This window comes from Drosophila ananassae, chromosome 2L (assembly GCF_017639315.1).
Source record: "Drosophila ananassae strain 14024-0371.13 chromosome 2L, ASM1763931v2, whole genome shotgun sequence".
Taxonomy (NCBI): domain Eukaryota; kingdom Metazoa; phylum Arthropoda; class Insecta; order Diptera; family Drosophilidae; genus Drosophila; species Drosophila ananassae.
Window position 1 is genome coordinate 873,410 of NC_057927.1, and position 12,340 is coordinate 885,749.

General features: G+C 47.1%; 2 protein-coding genes and 1 long non-coding RNA gene across 4 annotated transcripts; 2 read left to right on the forward strand and 1 right to left on the reverse strand.

The window, feature by feature from the left end:
* Positions 1 to 6: 6 nt before the first annotated feature.
* Positions 7 to 2,002, reverse strand: LOC123257114. The gene is made up of 6 exons (XR_006507066.1): positions 1,815 to 2,002; positions 1,349 to 1,611; positions 1,146 to 1,298; positions 538 to 1,082; positions 357 to 484; positions 7 to 147 (listed from the first exon to the last, which is right to left on the reverse strand). It is a non-coding gene; the product is annotated as an uncharacterized LOC123257114 (long non-coding RNA).
* Positions 2,003 to 3,359: 1,357 nt separating this feature from the next.
* LOC6500306 (cytoplasmic aconitate hydratase) lies at positions 3,360 to 6,467 on the forward strand. Its single transcript, XM_032449456.2, has 8 exons — positions 3,360 to 3,596; positions 3,658 to 3,873; positions 3,936 to 4,446; positions 4,508 to 4,608; positions 4,665 to 4,781; positions 4,837 to 5,491; positions 5,548 to 6,266; positions 6,328 to 6,467. Exons 1-8 carry the CDS (start codon positions 3,360 to 3,362, stop codon positions 6,436 to 6,438), a joined length of 2,667 nt encoding a protein of 888 aa, XP_032305347.1. The 3' UTR covers positions 6,439 to 6,467.
* Positions 6,468 to 6,811: 344 nt separating this feature from the next.
* On the forward strand, positions 6,812 to 11,192 carry LOC6500307 (cytoplasmic aconitate hydratase). 2 transcript variants are annotated; one of them, XM_001952904.4, is made up of 10 exons: positions 6,813 to 6,942; positions 6,999 to 7,091; positions 8,008 to 8,177; positions 8,242 to 8,457; positions 8,514 to 9,024; positions 9,089 to 9,189; positions 9,252 to 9,368; positions 9,426 to 10,080; positions 10,146 to 10,864; positions 10,922 to 11,192. In XM_001952904.4, the coding sequence occupies exons 1-10, from the start codon at positions 6,936 to 6,938 to the stop codon at positions 11,030 to 11,032; spliced, it is 2,700 nt and encodes an 899-aa protein (XP_001952939.2). In that variant the 5' UTR covers positions 6,813 to 6,935; the 3' UTR covers positions 11,033 to 11,192. The 2 variants fall into 2 exon arrangements, with proteins under 2 accessions (XP_032307773.1, XP_001952939.2); XM_032451882.2 differs by having other exon boundaries at positions 6,812 to 6,942; positions 10,146 to 11,192.
* Positions 11,193 to 12,340: the final 1,148 nt, after the last annotated feature.

The following is a 12,340-nucleotide window of genomic DNA, read 5'->3' on the forward strand; positions in this document are numbered from 1 at the left end:
CTAATGGTACAGTGCTGGTAAACGTTAAAACTAGACCACCCACAGCTGGTGATGTTGCCAATCAACTCTTGGCGGGTCATTTACAATTTTTGAATATATAGAAAGACACTATATCTTAATGTATGTCATGGGTACATATTATCAGAGCTTAAATTTAAAATTGGTTAATGAAATTGATTAATGAATGATCTACTAATTTTTCTACTAAATACTTTAAACATGCAATCATGCAAAACTACAATTTAGCTACTAAAAATAAGAACAAATTTCTGTAATAATTATCCCATAACACCATTTCCTTACCCAATTTAAAAGCAATTTATTGCCCCCTCGCCAATGGCATTAGACACACTCACCGCACAAACTATGGTACTCCAATAAAAATTGGTCCTACTGGACGTGGGAGGAGACCCAGATCCAACACGTCTATCTTGGAACGCAGATTTCCCCACTAATAGGTAATCGTTGTATAGTTAGCAGTAATCTAAGCTTGGATTATTTTTTTAAATTGCAATTTCGATGTGGTGTAGTTCTCACCTTTTAGAAGCCTGTACAAAAAAAGGAGCATCTTGGTTCGATCGTTACGTTTTTATAAATGGCGTCCCACCGTGGCGTCCATTTTGGACGCAGATTGTCCTCGCGAAATTTCTTTATTTTCACACCTGGCACTGTAGTTTCACTGCAAGTAGCCGTAACCGATGATCAGATTCAGTTACTTTATTTTAATCAGACACGAAATTGCAGATTTCCCTTTATAATTTTATAATTATGAATAAATAGCGTCCCTGCAATAGATGCTTTCTTAGTGGCGTCCCGTCAAAACTAACTCGCCCATTTACGAGTGTTGCAGAGATCCCCCGCGATGGTGGAGATCAATGTGTCCCCACTAAGCGTGGGTAATTTTCAGTCTCCCACTCACCCCACTTGTGACTGTTGCGCTGCTCCTCTGCAAAACAGGTCCTACGAGAGGGGGCGGGGTGTCCAGCGAGGCGTCCACCTTGGAGCGCAGGATGTCACCGCAGAAAAACTGCAGGTGTCAGTAATATATGCATGGATTCTGGATTTATGGAACATAACAAGTCCTGGAAACAAGGAGTCCCCATAATTAAATTATGGTTCTAAAATGGCGTCACTTTAAAACTTACTCGTCATTTATGATTTCTGCGGTGCTCCTCTCAAAATTGTTTTACATCATGGGGTGGGAGGAGGTCCCGTCGTGGCGGCCATTTTGAAACGCCAACTGTCCCGGCGAAGTATACGAAATTCTCCACGTCAGTTTTACTCCAAGTAGCCGTAATCTATGATTCTTTTATTTAATTTTTATGAAGCACGAAATTCCAGATTTTACCTTTTATAATATTGGAAAAATAGCGTCCCTGCAAGAGATCGATGCTTTCTCGATGCCGTCACTTCAAGTCTAACTCGCCCCTTTTGAATGCTGCAGTGCTCCTCTTTGTAGTGGAGATCCGAGTGTGTCCCCGCTAAGTGTGGTCAATTTACGTTCGGATTTCCTACTGACGAATACTGTGGTGCTCCTCTGCCAAACATATCCTAGGGAGAGGGTGAGGTACTCCCAGCAAGGCGTCCATTTTGGAAAGCATCTACTTCCAACTAAAAATGTATAATTATCACACTTTGACAAGGTAGTTTCTCTGCATATAGCAGTAATCTATGCTAAAATTCTGTTTTAATTTTAATTGGTCCAAAAAATGAAAAGTGCACCTGTTATAATCCTGGAAAGGAAGCGTCCATACAAGTTAACGGTGCTTTCTGGACGGCGTCGCTTAAAGACACCCAACAGGAATATTACATACCTGTATATTACATGTAGCTCGCAATGAACTCGGAGTCCAACTGACACAGTCCTTATCCGACCACCTATAATTTGATAGGTAGCTTTAATTTTTTTTATAAAAATTAAATAAATATCGATCCGGAAGAGCCTACCGCCGCTCTCGTTCGATCAGAAGGTTGGAGAGATTAAGTGATATCAGTGTTGGTAAACGTTAAAACCTGTTGAAGCTAGTGGTGATAGAAAATATGGGTTTTTGGCGGGTAACTTTAAATTTTTAATTGTTACAAACTCAAATTAAAACATCTGGATTAGAATCCTATCACACCTTATTCAAAAGATTAGTGATTCTTCAAATTCTCACAATATAATCGATAGAACTTGTTAAAAATGTGGAAAAAATATGCATTAATCGCTAAATGTTGTTTTTAGATATAATGAAGATTTATTTAATGCGTTTTTGAGAAACTTTTTTTCTGAAATGCCTTTTCTATTAATTAAATATTATTTTCAATTAATTACTTAGCTGGTAGACTTAAAAATACTTTTAAGCTCGGGAATCGATTATTTTGCGGTTTGTGTTCTGCGATCAGTTTTTAGCTTTTATAAAGCTTTTTTATTTTCACTCATTTCTAGAACAGGTATTAACCGGTTGCACATGTATGAACCGGGTAGTGGAGTAGACCGTTGTGCGTGCGGGACCCACTAGCGGGACTAGTGGGCGGAAAATGGGACGAGAGCCACTGGAATATTTTAACAGGGGGGCAGCGCGTGTCCAAAGCGTCGGTTTTAAAATAGCTATTATCAGTCGAGGGTCGAGTCAATCAAAACGTTAGCCTGGTATCTAAGCCTCTATCTATCTAGGTGATAAGGTATGGAGCCCTCTTGTGAATGAAATGAGGAAAGCGAGGCGTACTCTTATGAAATGAACAAACAATTCTATTGGTTTCTAAACAAAACACTTTCTTTTTGACCCACTCAGCTATTAATAGAAACGAAACAGATTCCAAATTTGTTTCCCATAAGCAGAGGATTTTGTTTATAGGTACATATGTGCATAATATGCGATCTATATATACAAAAAAATATCTGAGATTAGGACTACCCCACTTTATAATATAACTAGAGCCATTCAATTGCTGATAAAGAACTGATCGCCTGGGGCATTACTCTTATGACGTTCCAATTTTATCAATAATTTCGTGAAACTGATTGAAATAAATGAATAAACTAGAAGCAAAGCCAACTTGGAGCGGAACCGAAGTTTATATACCCTTACATTTAAGTATAATTTTATATTATAAGATATACATCGTTTTGGATATTGAAGAATAAAAAAATGTCTTAACAAAAAATGTTGAAAAACCGAACAACCTTCTATCTTCAAAAACCAAAAACTTGTGTCATTTCCGATCGTTCGCTTATATGGTAGCTATAGGATATAGGCGATCGATGTCGGCCATTCCGGTTATATGCTTATTTTAAAGGCGATACCTTTAAATTACCGAAGGAGACTAGTTTCCATAGAAACAGACTGACTCAGGAGGTGATCCTGATCGAGTCGAAGATGTCCCTGTCGTTCTCTAAAAAGTTGAAATTTCAAATTCAAAGTCATTTTATTAAACCACTTTCAGGTCAGCTGCCCTTCTCCATTCGAGTCCTCTTGGAATCGGCAGTGCGCAACTGCGACAACTTCCACATCCTGGAGAAGGATGTCCAGAGCATCCTGGGCTGGTCTCCAGCCCTCAAACAGGGCTCTACCGATGTCGAGGTCTCCTTCAAGCCAGTTCGAGTGATTTTGCATGTGAGCCACTCCATCAGACGGGGATATCCTAACTTTACTCACGTATTTGGTACGTTTTCAGGACTACACAGGAGTTCCAGCCGTGGTGGACTTGGCAGCCATGCGGGATGCCGTGGTGGAACTGGGGGGCAACCCTGAGAGCATCAACCCCGTGTGTCCTTCCGTCTTCGTGGCGGACCACTCTGTGGCAGTGGACTTCGCCCGGTCTCCGGATGCAATGGCCAAGAACCAAGCCCTGGAGTTTGAGCGCAACAAGGAGCGTTTTACTTTCATAAAGGTAAGCCGCTCATCCTTAAAACAGCCTTTTTCATCCATTTCACCCAATTTATTCCGTTTTAGTGGGGCGCCCAGGCCTTTAATAACCTCATGGTTGTCCCACCTGGTGGGGGAATCATCCACCAAGTGAATCTGGAATACTTGGCGCATGTGGTCTTCGAGGAGGACGCTGCCGACGGTTCCAAGATCCTGTATCCGGACTTCGTCGTCGGCACTGACTCCCACAGCACCATGATCAACGGCATCGGGGTACTGGGATGGGGAGTGGGCGGAATCGAGGCGGAGGCCGTGATGCTGGGACAGTCCATTGCCATGATGTTGCCGGAGGTGATTGGGTTCAAGCTGGTGGGAAAGCTCGGGCCCCTTGTCACCTCCACGGATGTCGTGCTGACCATCACCAAGTTGCTCCGGCAGCTGGGAGTGGTGGGGAAGTTTGTGGAATTCTACGGCCCGGGAGTGGCGGAGCTCAGCATTGCCGACCGAGCCACCATCAGTAACATGTGCCCGGAGTACGGAGCCACTGTGGCGTTCTTCCCCGTCGACGAGAATACCTTGGACTACATGAGGCAGTCAAGTAAGCTTGCACAGTTCTAAATTTCCTTAACAATTCTTACTTTCATGGTAATCCTCTAAAGATCGCTCGGAGAAGAAAATAGATATTATTCGGGAGTATCTTAAGGCCACCCAGCAGCTGCGGAACTATGCAGACGAGTCCCAAGACCCGAAGTACACCCATGTGAGACCAATCATACCACTCAAACTCAAACGTTTAAACGAATACTTTAATTGCAGACCATTTCCTTGGATTTGGCCACTGTTGTGTCCTCCGTATCAGGGCCCAAGCGTCCCCACGACCATGTCCCCGTCTCCGACATGCCGCTAGACTTCAAGTCCGGTCTCTCCAAGGCAGTGAGTAATCACAGTGTGGAAATGGAAACTGTTTTCTAAAGATTCTCTCTTGTAGCTGGGCTTCAAAGGCTTTGGCATTGCCCCGGAGGCACTGAAAGCTACTGGGGAAGTGCCGTGGACGGATGGAAAAACCTATAAGCTGAGCCATGGCTCCGTAGTCCTCGCCGCCATCCCGTCCTGCACCAACACCTCGAATCCCTCGGTTATGCTAGGAGCCGGTCTGTTGGCCAAAAACGCGGTGGAAAAGGGTCTCAACGTTGCGCCTTACATCAAGTCCTCCCTTTCTCCCGGCTCCGGAGTGGTCACCTGCTACCTTAAGGAGTCTGGGGTGCTCCCCTATTTGGAGAAGATCGGCTTCAACATTGTGGGTTATGGTTGCATGAGCTGCATCGGCAACTCTGGACCTTTGGACGAGAGTGTAGTCAACGCCATTGAGAAGAACGGTCTGGTCTGTGCGGGAGTGTTGTCAGGCAACAGGAACTTTGAAGGTCGCATCCATCCCAGCACCCGGGCCAACTACTTGGCCAGCCCTCTCCTGGTTATAGCCTACGCCATCGCCGGAAGAGTGGACATTGACTTTGAGAAGGAACCCCTGGGCGTGGATGCCCAAGGAAAGAAGGTCTTCCTGCAGGACATCTGGCCCACGCGGTCTGAAATTCAGGAGGTAGAGAGCAAGCATGTTATCCCGGCCATGTTCCAGGAGGTCTACAGTGAGTAATCCAAGAAGAATTTAAAGAAAAATGTATTTGATTCACCAACCATGCAGGCAAGCTGGAACTGGGCTCCAAGGACTGGCAGTCGCTGAAGGCGCCTGAAGGCAAGATATTCTCATGGGACGCCGAGTCCACCTACATCAAGCGACCCCCTTATTTCGAGGGCATGACCCGCGATCTGCCAAAGCAGCAGAGCATCAAGCAGGCTCGCTGTTTGGCCTTCCTGGGAGACTTCGTGACCACGGACCACATCTCTCCAGCAGGAACCATTGCCAGAACATCGCCGGCAGCCCGATTCCTCGCAGAGAGGAATATCACCCCGAAGTATTTCAACTCGTACGGATCGAGACGCGGCAATGATGCCGTCATGGCGCGTGGAGCGTTTAGCAACATTCGTTTGGGCAACAAGCTGACGTCGAAGCCAGGTCCTCGGACTCTTCACATACCCAGCCTGGAGGAAATGGACGTCTTCGATGCTGCCCAGAGGTATCGGGAGGAGGGTACACCGCTAATCCTGGTGGTGGGTAAGGACTATGGCAGTGGCAGTTCCAGGGACTGGGCCGCAAAGGGCCCCTATATGCTGGGAGTAAAGGCGGTCATCGCGGAGTCGTACGAGCGCATCCACCGCTCGAACCTGGTGGGCATGGGCATTATTCCCCTGCAATTCCTGCCAGGACAGAGCGCCGAGACGTTGAAACTGAATGGACGCGAATCCTACCACATTACTCTGCCGGAGAGTGGCCTGAAACCGTGCCAGAAGATCCAAGTGAAGGTACAGTTTTACTCCCTTTACTTGGAAAAATCTTAAATACTTCATTTTTTTATTGATTTAGGCTGATGAAACCGAATTTGAAACCATTCTGCGCTTTGATACCGAGGTGGACATCACATACTACAAAAATGGCGGCATTCTGAACTACATGATCCGGAAGATGATCTCTTAGGAGGATTTCCTTTAATTTCTTTTATTATTTCCCTGAATTTTTAAATAATCTGTGACTAATTTAAGAATTCTTAGGCATTTGTGATGTTTATTTAATTGAAGAAATTAAAATTACGCAAACTTGACTTTGTTTTTACATTATACATTTTAAATCTCTCGGGTTTGAGTTACAGCTATTGCTTAATTTTTCCTAAAAGGCTTAAATAATTAATTTTTCCTAAAAGAAATCACAAAATATGAGAATGTATTAAAATAAAATGTTGAATAATCCATTTGATATCATCGAACTTTCAAATGGGGTAGTTTGGATATTCGCAAAATTTCAAAAGAGCGCGCCAAAATGTTATCGGAATACACCGCGAAAGCGACAATCGATTTCCCCAACCGATAAGGCCCCAATCCCCAAACCCACCGTTCGCCCCAATCATTTTGTGGCTTTGCTCGTCCGGAGTAAGTTCAGTAAAGTTGAGGTGAAAGCAGGTCTTGGAAGAAGCAAACATGTCAGGCAAGTGGCTGCTCCGGAGTGGTTAGATGTCCGCTAAACCCTTCTTTACATAACAGGCGCCAATCCCTTTGCCCAGTTCGAGAAGTCGTTCTCGCAGGCCGGCCAGACGTACAAGTACTTTGACCTCGCCTCCATCGACGGAAAGTATGGTGAGTCTGGGGGCAAGATCGAGTGGGGGAGCCTTAATGGGGGCGGGCTGCCGACGTGTCCAGGAACTCAAATTCAAAGTTAGTTAGGACTTAAAGGCAGGTTGTGGCTTCTGAAGCTCCTCACTTTCCACCTGGGGCACCTGTTGAAGTTGGAGTTTGACCCCGAAAAAGAGGGCGCAGCGGCGAACGGCATAACGCCTTAATTTGCAAGTCGATCAGTGTCAATTGGAAGGTGGCTCCCGAGCCGCTTAAGTGGGGCTTATATTTTTAGTGGTGTTCTTTAAAATGTGTATATATATAAGCTCGTCCCACAAGGAAAGCGAAAGCCATTGCCGCTGATTAGCCACCACAATGGGGCTCGTCTGCCGGTGATAACGAATCGTGCTACAGGTTTAATTTCCATTACGTGCCCACTTATCAATAGACGAGGAAAGCGAGCCAAATCTGATGTTTTTTGGGGTCGTGGTTCGAAGCTTCCGAAAATGAATTAAGATTCTTAATTTTAGAGGCCGGTGGAATGTTTTTGGAGGAGCGGCGCGTGTCTGAGGGCACAGGGGTCTCGCAGAGTCCGAGGTGAGGGCTACCCAGAAGCATAATGGTACTAGAACTGCTATCAGCCGGGGATCGAGTGTTGAACAAACAGGGCAGTCATTCTTCTCCGTGATAACAGAAAGTTATCTAAGCCACTACTACAGTAGACCCCACTCATGGCGACAAATTAAAAAGTGAAATATCATTTCTTTTGGCTAAATATGTTAAATAATTATGGGGTATAGACCGTTCTATACCAGTCCGTTCTATACCAGAAGCAATCTTTAGGAACAATTTCAATCTTAAAACGAACTGACTGTCATCCTAAAAACCAATATTAACGCTCTCATATAATTAACACCTTATTTCTTAATTAACATCCCAGACCAGCTTCCCTACTCCATCCGAGTGCTATTGGAATCGGCGGTGCGCAACTGCGACAACTTCCACATCCTGGAGAAGGATGTGCAGAGCATCCTGGGCTGGTCACCCGCCCTCAAGCAGGGATCCAACGATGTGGAGGTCTCCTTCAAGCCAGCCCGAGTGATCCTGCAGGTGACCATCACCATACTAACGCTATTTTTTGGGTCTTATTCCTAAAGTTATTTTTCCCATGTAGGACTTCACTGGAGTCCCTGCCGTTGTGGACTTCGCTGCTATGCGCGATGCCGTGGTGGAGCTGGGCGGAGACCCGGAGAAAATCAACCCCATCTGCCCCGCCGACCTTGTCATAGATCACTCCGTGCAGGTGGACTTCGCCCGAGCTCCTGACGCTCTGTCTAAGAACCAGACTCTTGAGTTTGAGCGCAACAAGGAGCGCTTCACCTTCCTGAAGGTAATCCCATGTCCTTGTTGAACCGAGACATACTTACATTGGATTCATTGTTCTAGTGGGGAGCCAAGGCCTTCAACAACATGCTGATCGTGCCCCCTGGCTCGGGAATCGTCCACCAAGTGAATCTGGAGTACCTGGCCCGCGTAGTCTTCGAAAACGATACCACTGACGGCTCCAAGATCCTGTATCCTGACAGTGTCGTGGGCACGGACTCCCACACCACGATGATCAACGGCCTTGGAGTTTTGGGCTGGGGAGTGGGTGGCATTGAGGCGGAGGCCGTGATGCTGGGACAGTCCATTTCCATGTTGTTGCCCGAGGTGATTGGCTACAAGCTGGTGGGCAAGCTGAGTCCCCTGGTCACATCCACCGACCTGGTGCTGACCATCACCAAGCACCTCCGGCAGCTGGGAGTGGTGGGCAAGTTCGTGGAGTTCTACGGCCCGGGAGTGGCGGAGCTCAGCATTGCCGACAGGGCCACGATCAGCAACATGTGTCCCGAATACGGCGCCACTGTGGGCTACTTCCCCATTGACGAGAACACCTTGGGCTACATGAAGCAGACGAGTGAGTCTATATTCGTACCACCTCAATGAAACGGAATAAAAAGCTATACTTCTTTCAAATTCAGATCGCTCCGAGAAGAAGATCGACATTATTCGCCAATATCTGAAGGCAACCCGGCAGCTGCGAGACTATGCGATTGAGTCCCAGGACCCCCAGTTCACCCAGGTGAGGAACTATTTTCTCCCAGCAGAGCTATAGCTTTGAGTAACACTCTTTGAACCCAACAGAGCATCACCTTGGACCTAGCTACAGTCGTGACATCCGTCTCCGGTCCGAAGCGTCCCCACGATCGTGTTTCTGTCTCCGACATGCCTCAGGACTTCAAGTCCTGCCTTTCCAGTCCAGTGAGTGTCGCCTGAAATATTAGCTGAAATTGAAATACTCAACCAAACTTCGTACAGGTCGGCTTCAAGGGCTTTGCCATTGCTCCGGAGGCTCAGGCTGCCTTTGGAGAGTTCCAGTGGGATGACGGCAAGACCTACAAACTGGGTCACGGATCCGTCGTCATTGCCGCCATTACGTCCTGCACAAACACCTCTAATCCGTCGGTGATGCTGGGAGCTGGTCTTCTGGCCAAGAAGGCGGTGGAGAAGGGCCTCAACATCCTTCCCTACATCAAGACATCTCTCTCGCCTGGTTCCGGAGTGGTCACCTACTACCTGAAGGAGTCGGGTGTGATTCCGTACTTGGAGAAGCTTGGTTTCGACATCGTGGGCTACGGCTGCATGACCTGCATCGGCAACTCGGGACCTTTGGACGAGAATGTGGTCAACACCATCGAGAAGAATGGTCTGGTCTGTGCGGGAGTTCTGTCCGGAAACCGTAACTTCGAGGGCCGCATCCACCCGAATACCCGGGCCAACTACTTGGCCAGTCCCCTGCTGGTAATTGCCTACGCCATCGCCGGAAGAGTGGACATTGACTTTGAGAAGGAGCCCCTCGGCGTGGACGCGCAAGGTAACAAGGTCTTCCTGCAGGACATCTGGCCCACGCGGTCTGAAATTCAGGAGGTGGAGAACAAGCATGTGATCCCCGCCATGTTCCAGGAGGTCTACAGTGAGTACCCTTCCGAAAAATCAGATGCTTCCAAAAAATCGTTTCTGATTTATCCGCAAATCCAGGCAAGATCGAGCAGGGCTCCCAGGATTGGCAGACGTTGCAGGTGCCAGAGGGCAAGATCTTCTCCTGGAGCGCCGACTCTACCTACATCAAGCGCCCCCCGTTCTTTGAAGGCATGACCAGCGATCTGCCCAAGCAGCAGAGCATCCAGAAGGCGCGCTGTCTGCTTTTCCTGGGCGATTCCGTGACTACGGATCATATCTCCCCTGCGGGATCTATTGCCAGGACATCGCCAGCGGCTCGTTTCCTCTCCGAGAGGAACATTACTCCGCGAGACTTCAACTCGTACGGATCTAGGCGTGGAAATGATGCCATCATGTCCCGCGGAACCTTTGCCAACATCCGTTTGGTCAACAAGCTGGTCCCGAAGACAGGCCCCCGGACTCTGCACATCCCCAGCCAGGAGGAGCTAGACATCTTCGATGCGGCCGAAAGGTATCGGGAGGAGGGCACTCCCCTGGTCCTGGTGGTGGGCAAGGACTACGGCAGTGGCAGTTCCAGGGACTGGGCCGCCAAGGGTCCATTCCTGCTCGGCGTTAAAGCGGTCATTGCGGAGTCGTACGAGCGCATCCATCGCTCCAACCTGGTGGGCATGGGCATCATTCCCCTGCAATTCCTGCCAGGACAGAGCGCTGAGACCTTGAACCTGAACGGACGGGAGATCTACAACATAGCCTTGCCGGAGAGCGGCCTGAAGCCGGGCCAGAAGATCCAAGTGGAGGTAACACGCGAGTATTTGGCCATTGGAAGGGATATTATACCTCTTATCTCTTTTCAGGCTGATGGAGCTGTCTTTGAGACCATTCTGCGCTTCGACACTGAGGTGGACATTACTTACTACAAGAACGGCGGCATCCTTAACTACATGATCCGCAAGATGCTGTCTTAGGCTGCAGTCTTAGGAGGTTAATATTTAACATGCCAGTTGCATTTTTACTCTGTAGATCGTAGTGTCCTAAGCCTCTCCTTCCTTGCGGTGGTGCTTCCCTGATCTTGGTCGAACCAATTTTAATTTTGTCTTGGTATTCAAATAAAAACAAATAAATAGATTCTGTTTCCTACAATGGAGAGTTTATAGGAGGAATAGAATGAAGCTCTATCCTTTTATGGTGGTAAGTTCACTCGCACTCGTTCTTGGGAATACTTACCTATGTAAATTTTAGGCACGTTACATATTTAATTTAAATAATCCAATTAGATAATCCAATCGAATGTAAAGTTGAACAAATTTCAGTCTTATGAGATAAACAAAGCCCAGTGATGCTCGCAAAAGTGACACAACTGAACCGTGTGTATCCCACAAATTGAAACCGGAGGACCCTGGGGAAGGAGGATGCAGGAGGCAGGATGCTTTCGACACTTGGCACTCGGATTATGGAAATCTAGGCTGCTTACAAAAGAGCTATCTAAAAGAAACAGCAACTGTGATATGGGAATGACTTCGAGGGTAAAATCACGGCTACTATTTCCTTAGATAACTCGATATAAATCTTGCTTCCTGACCGACCGCGTCGCTTGTAACTCCGGAATCAAACTAAAACCGGAGATCTGGCCATGCAGCTCTTATAAGCAGAAGGTTCGATGTCCACCGCCACTTCGCTGCCAGCGCATCAGGTTTCCTGGCCATCGATCGGTCAGCCCGAACCGATCCGATACGCTCCGAATTGCCATGGCCGAAATCGCTGATCGCTGCAGTTAGCAGTTTCTGGCTTTCTGGCGTGCTCGACATTTTTATGCCGAATTACCAAAATTTCGCAGCAAGCTTTCGACTCATTTCATTTGTTTTTAGTTGGTTATTCTGCACTTTGCACTGCACTCGGCGCACTGAACCCGGTGAGTGGCCAAGATCGGGGTGCAAGGTGCAGTGAAGTCTCCGGTGGCTTCCGCAAACGAATTGACCCACAAAGAGGGCCCTGGGGTCAATGAACACCCAGTCACGTTGCCGACTCTTAAAATGGACTTTAGATTTTAGGCCAATCCTTAAACATAGCTTTGAATGCCTCTAATATAAGTTCTTAAATGGAATAAACTAGACATTGAATATATTCTAAATAAAATTAACTCTTCTTTCAGTTAAGTATTTTATTAAATAACGAAAAATATATTTTACTGGGGGATGCCCTTCTGTCCTATGGATATATGGAATACGGATGTCCTTATAAAGAAACCGTTATTTTAATTCTCTCTTAGTATGCCC

Excerpts from the sequence above, each read along its gene's own strand:
- LOC6500306 (XM_032449456.2), top strand. The coding sequence starts at position 3,360 with ATGTCCCTGTCGTTCTCTAAAAAGTTGAAATTTCAAATTCAAAGTCAT. Across the intron at positions 3,597-3,657 it reads CAGTTCGAGTGATTTTGCAT|GACTACACAGGAGTTCCAGC; the intron begins GTGAGCCACTCC and ends GTACGTTTTCAG. Across the intron at positions 5,492-5,547 it reads CATGTTCCAGGAGGTCTACA|GCAAGCTGGAACTGGGCTCC; the intron begins GTGAGTAATCCA and ends CCAACCATGCAG.
- LOC6500307 (XM_032451882.2), top strand. Across the intron at positions 9,190-9,251 it reads AGGACCCCCAGTTCACCCAG|AGCATCACCTTGGACCTAGC; the intron begins GTGAGGAACTAT and ends TGAACCCAACAG. Across the intron at positions 10,081-10,145 it reads CATGTTCCAGGAGGTCTACA|GCAAGATCGAGCAGGGCTCC; the intron begins GTGAGTACCCTT and ends CCGCAAATCCAG.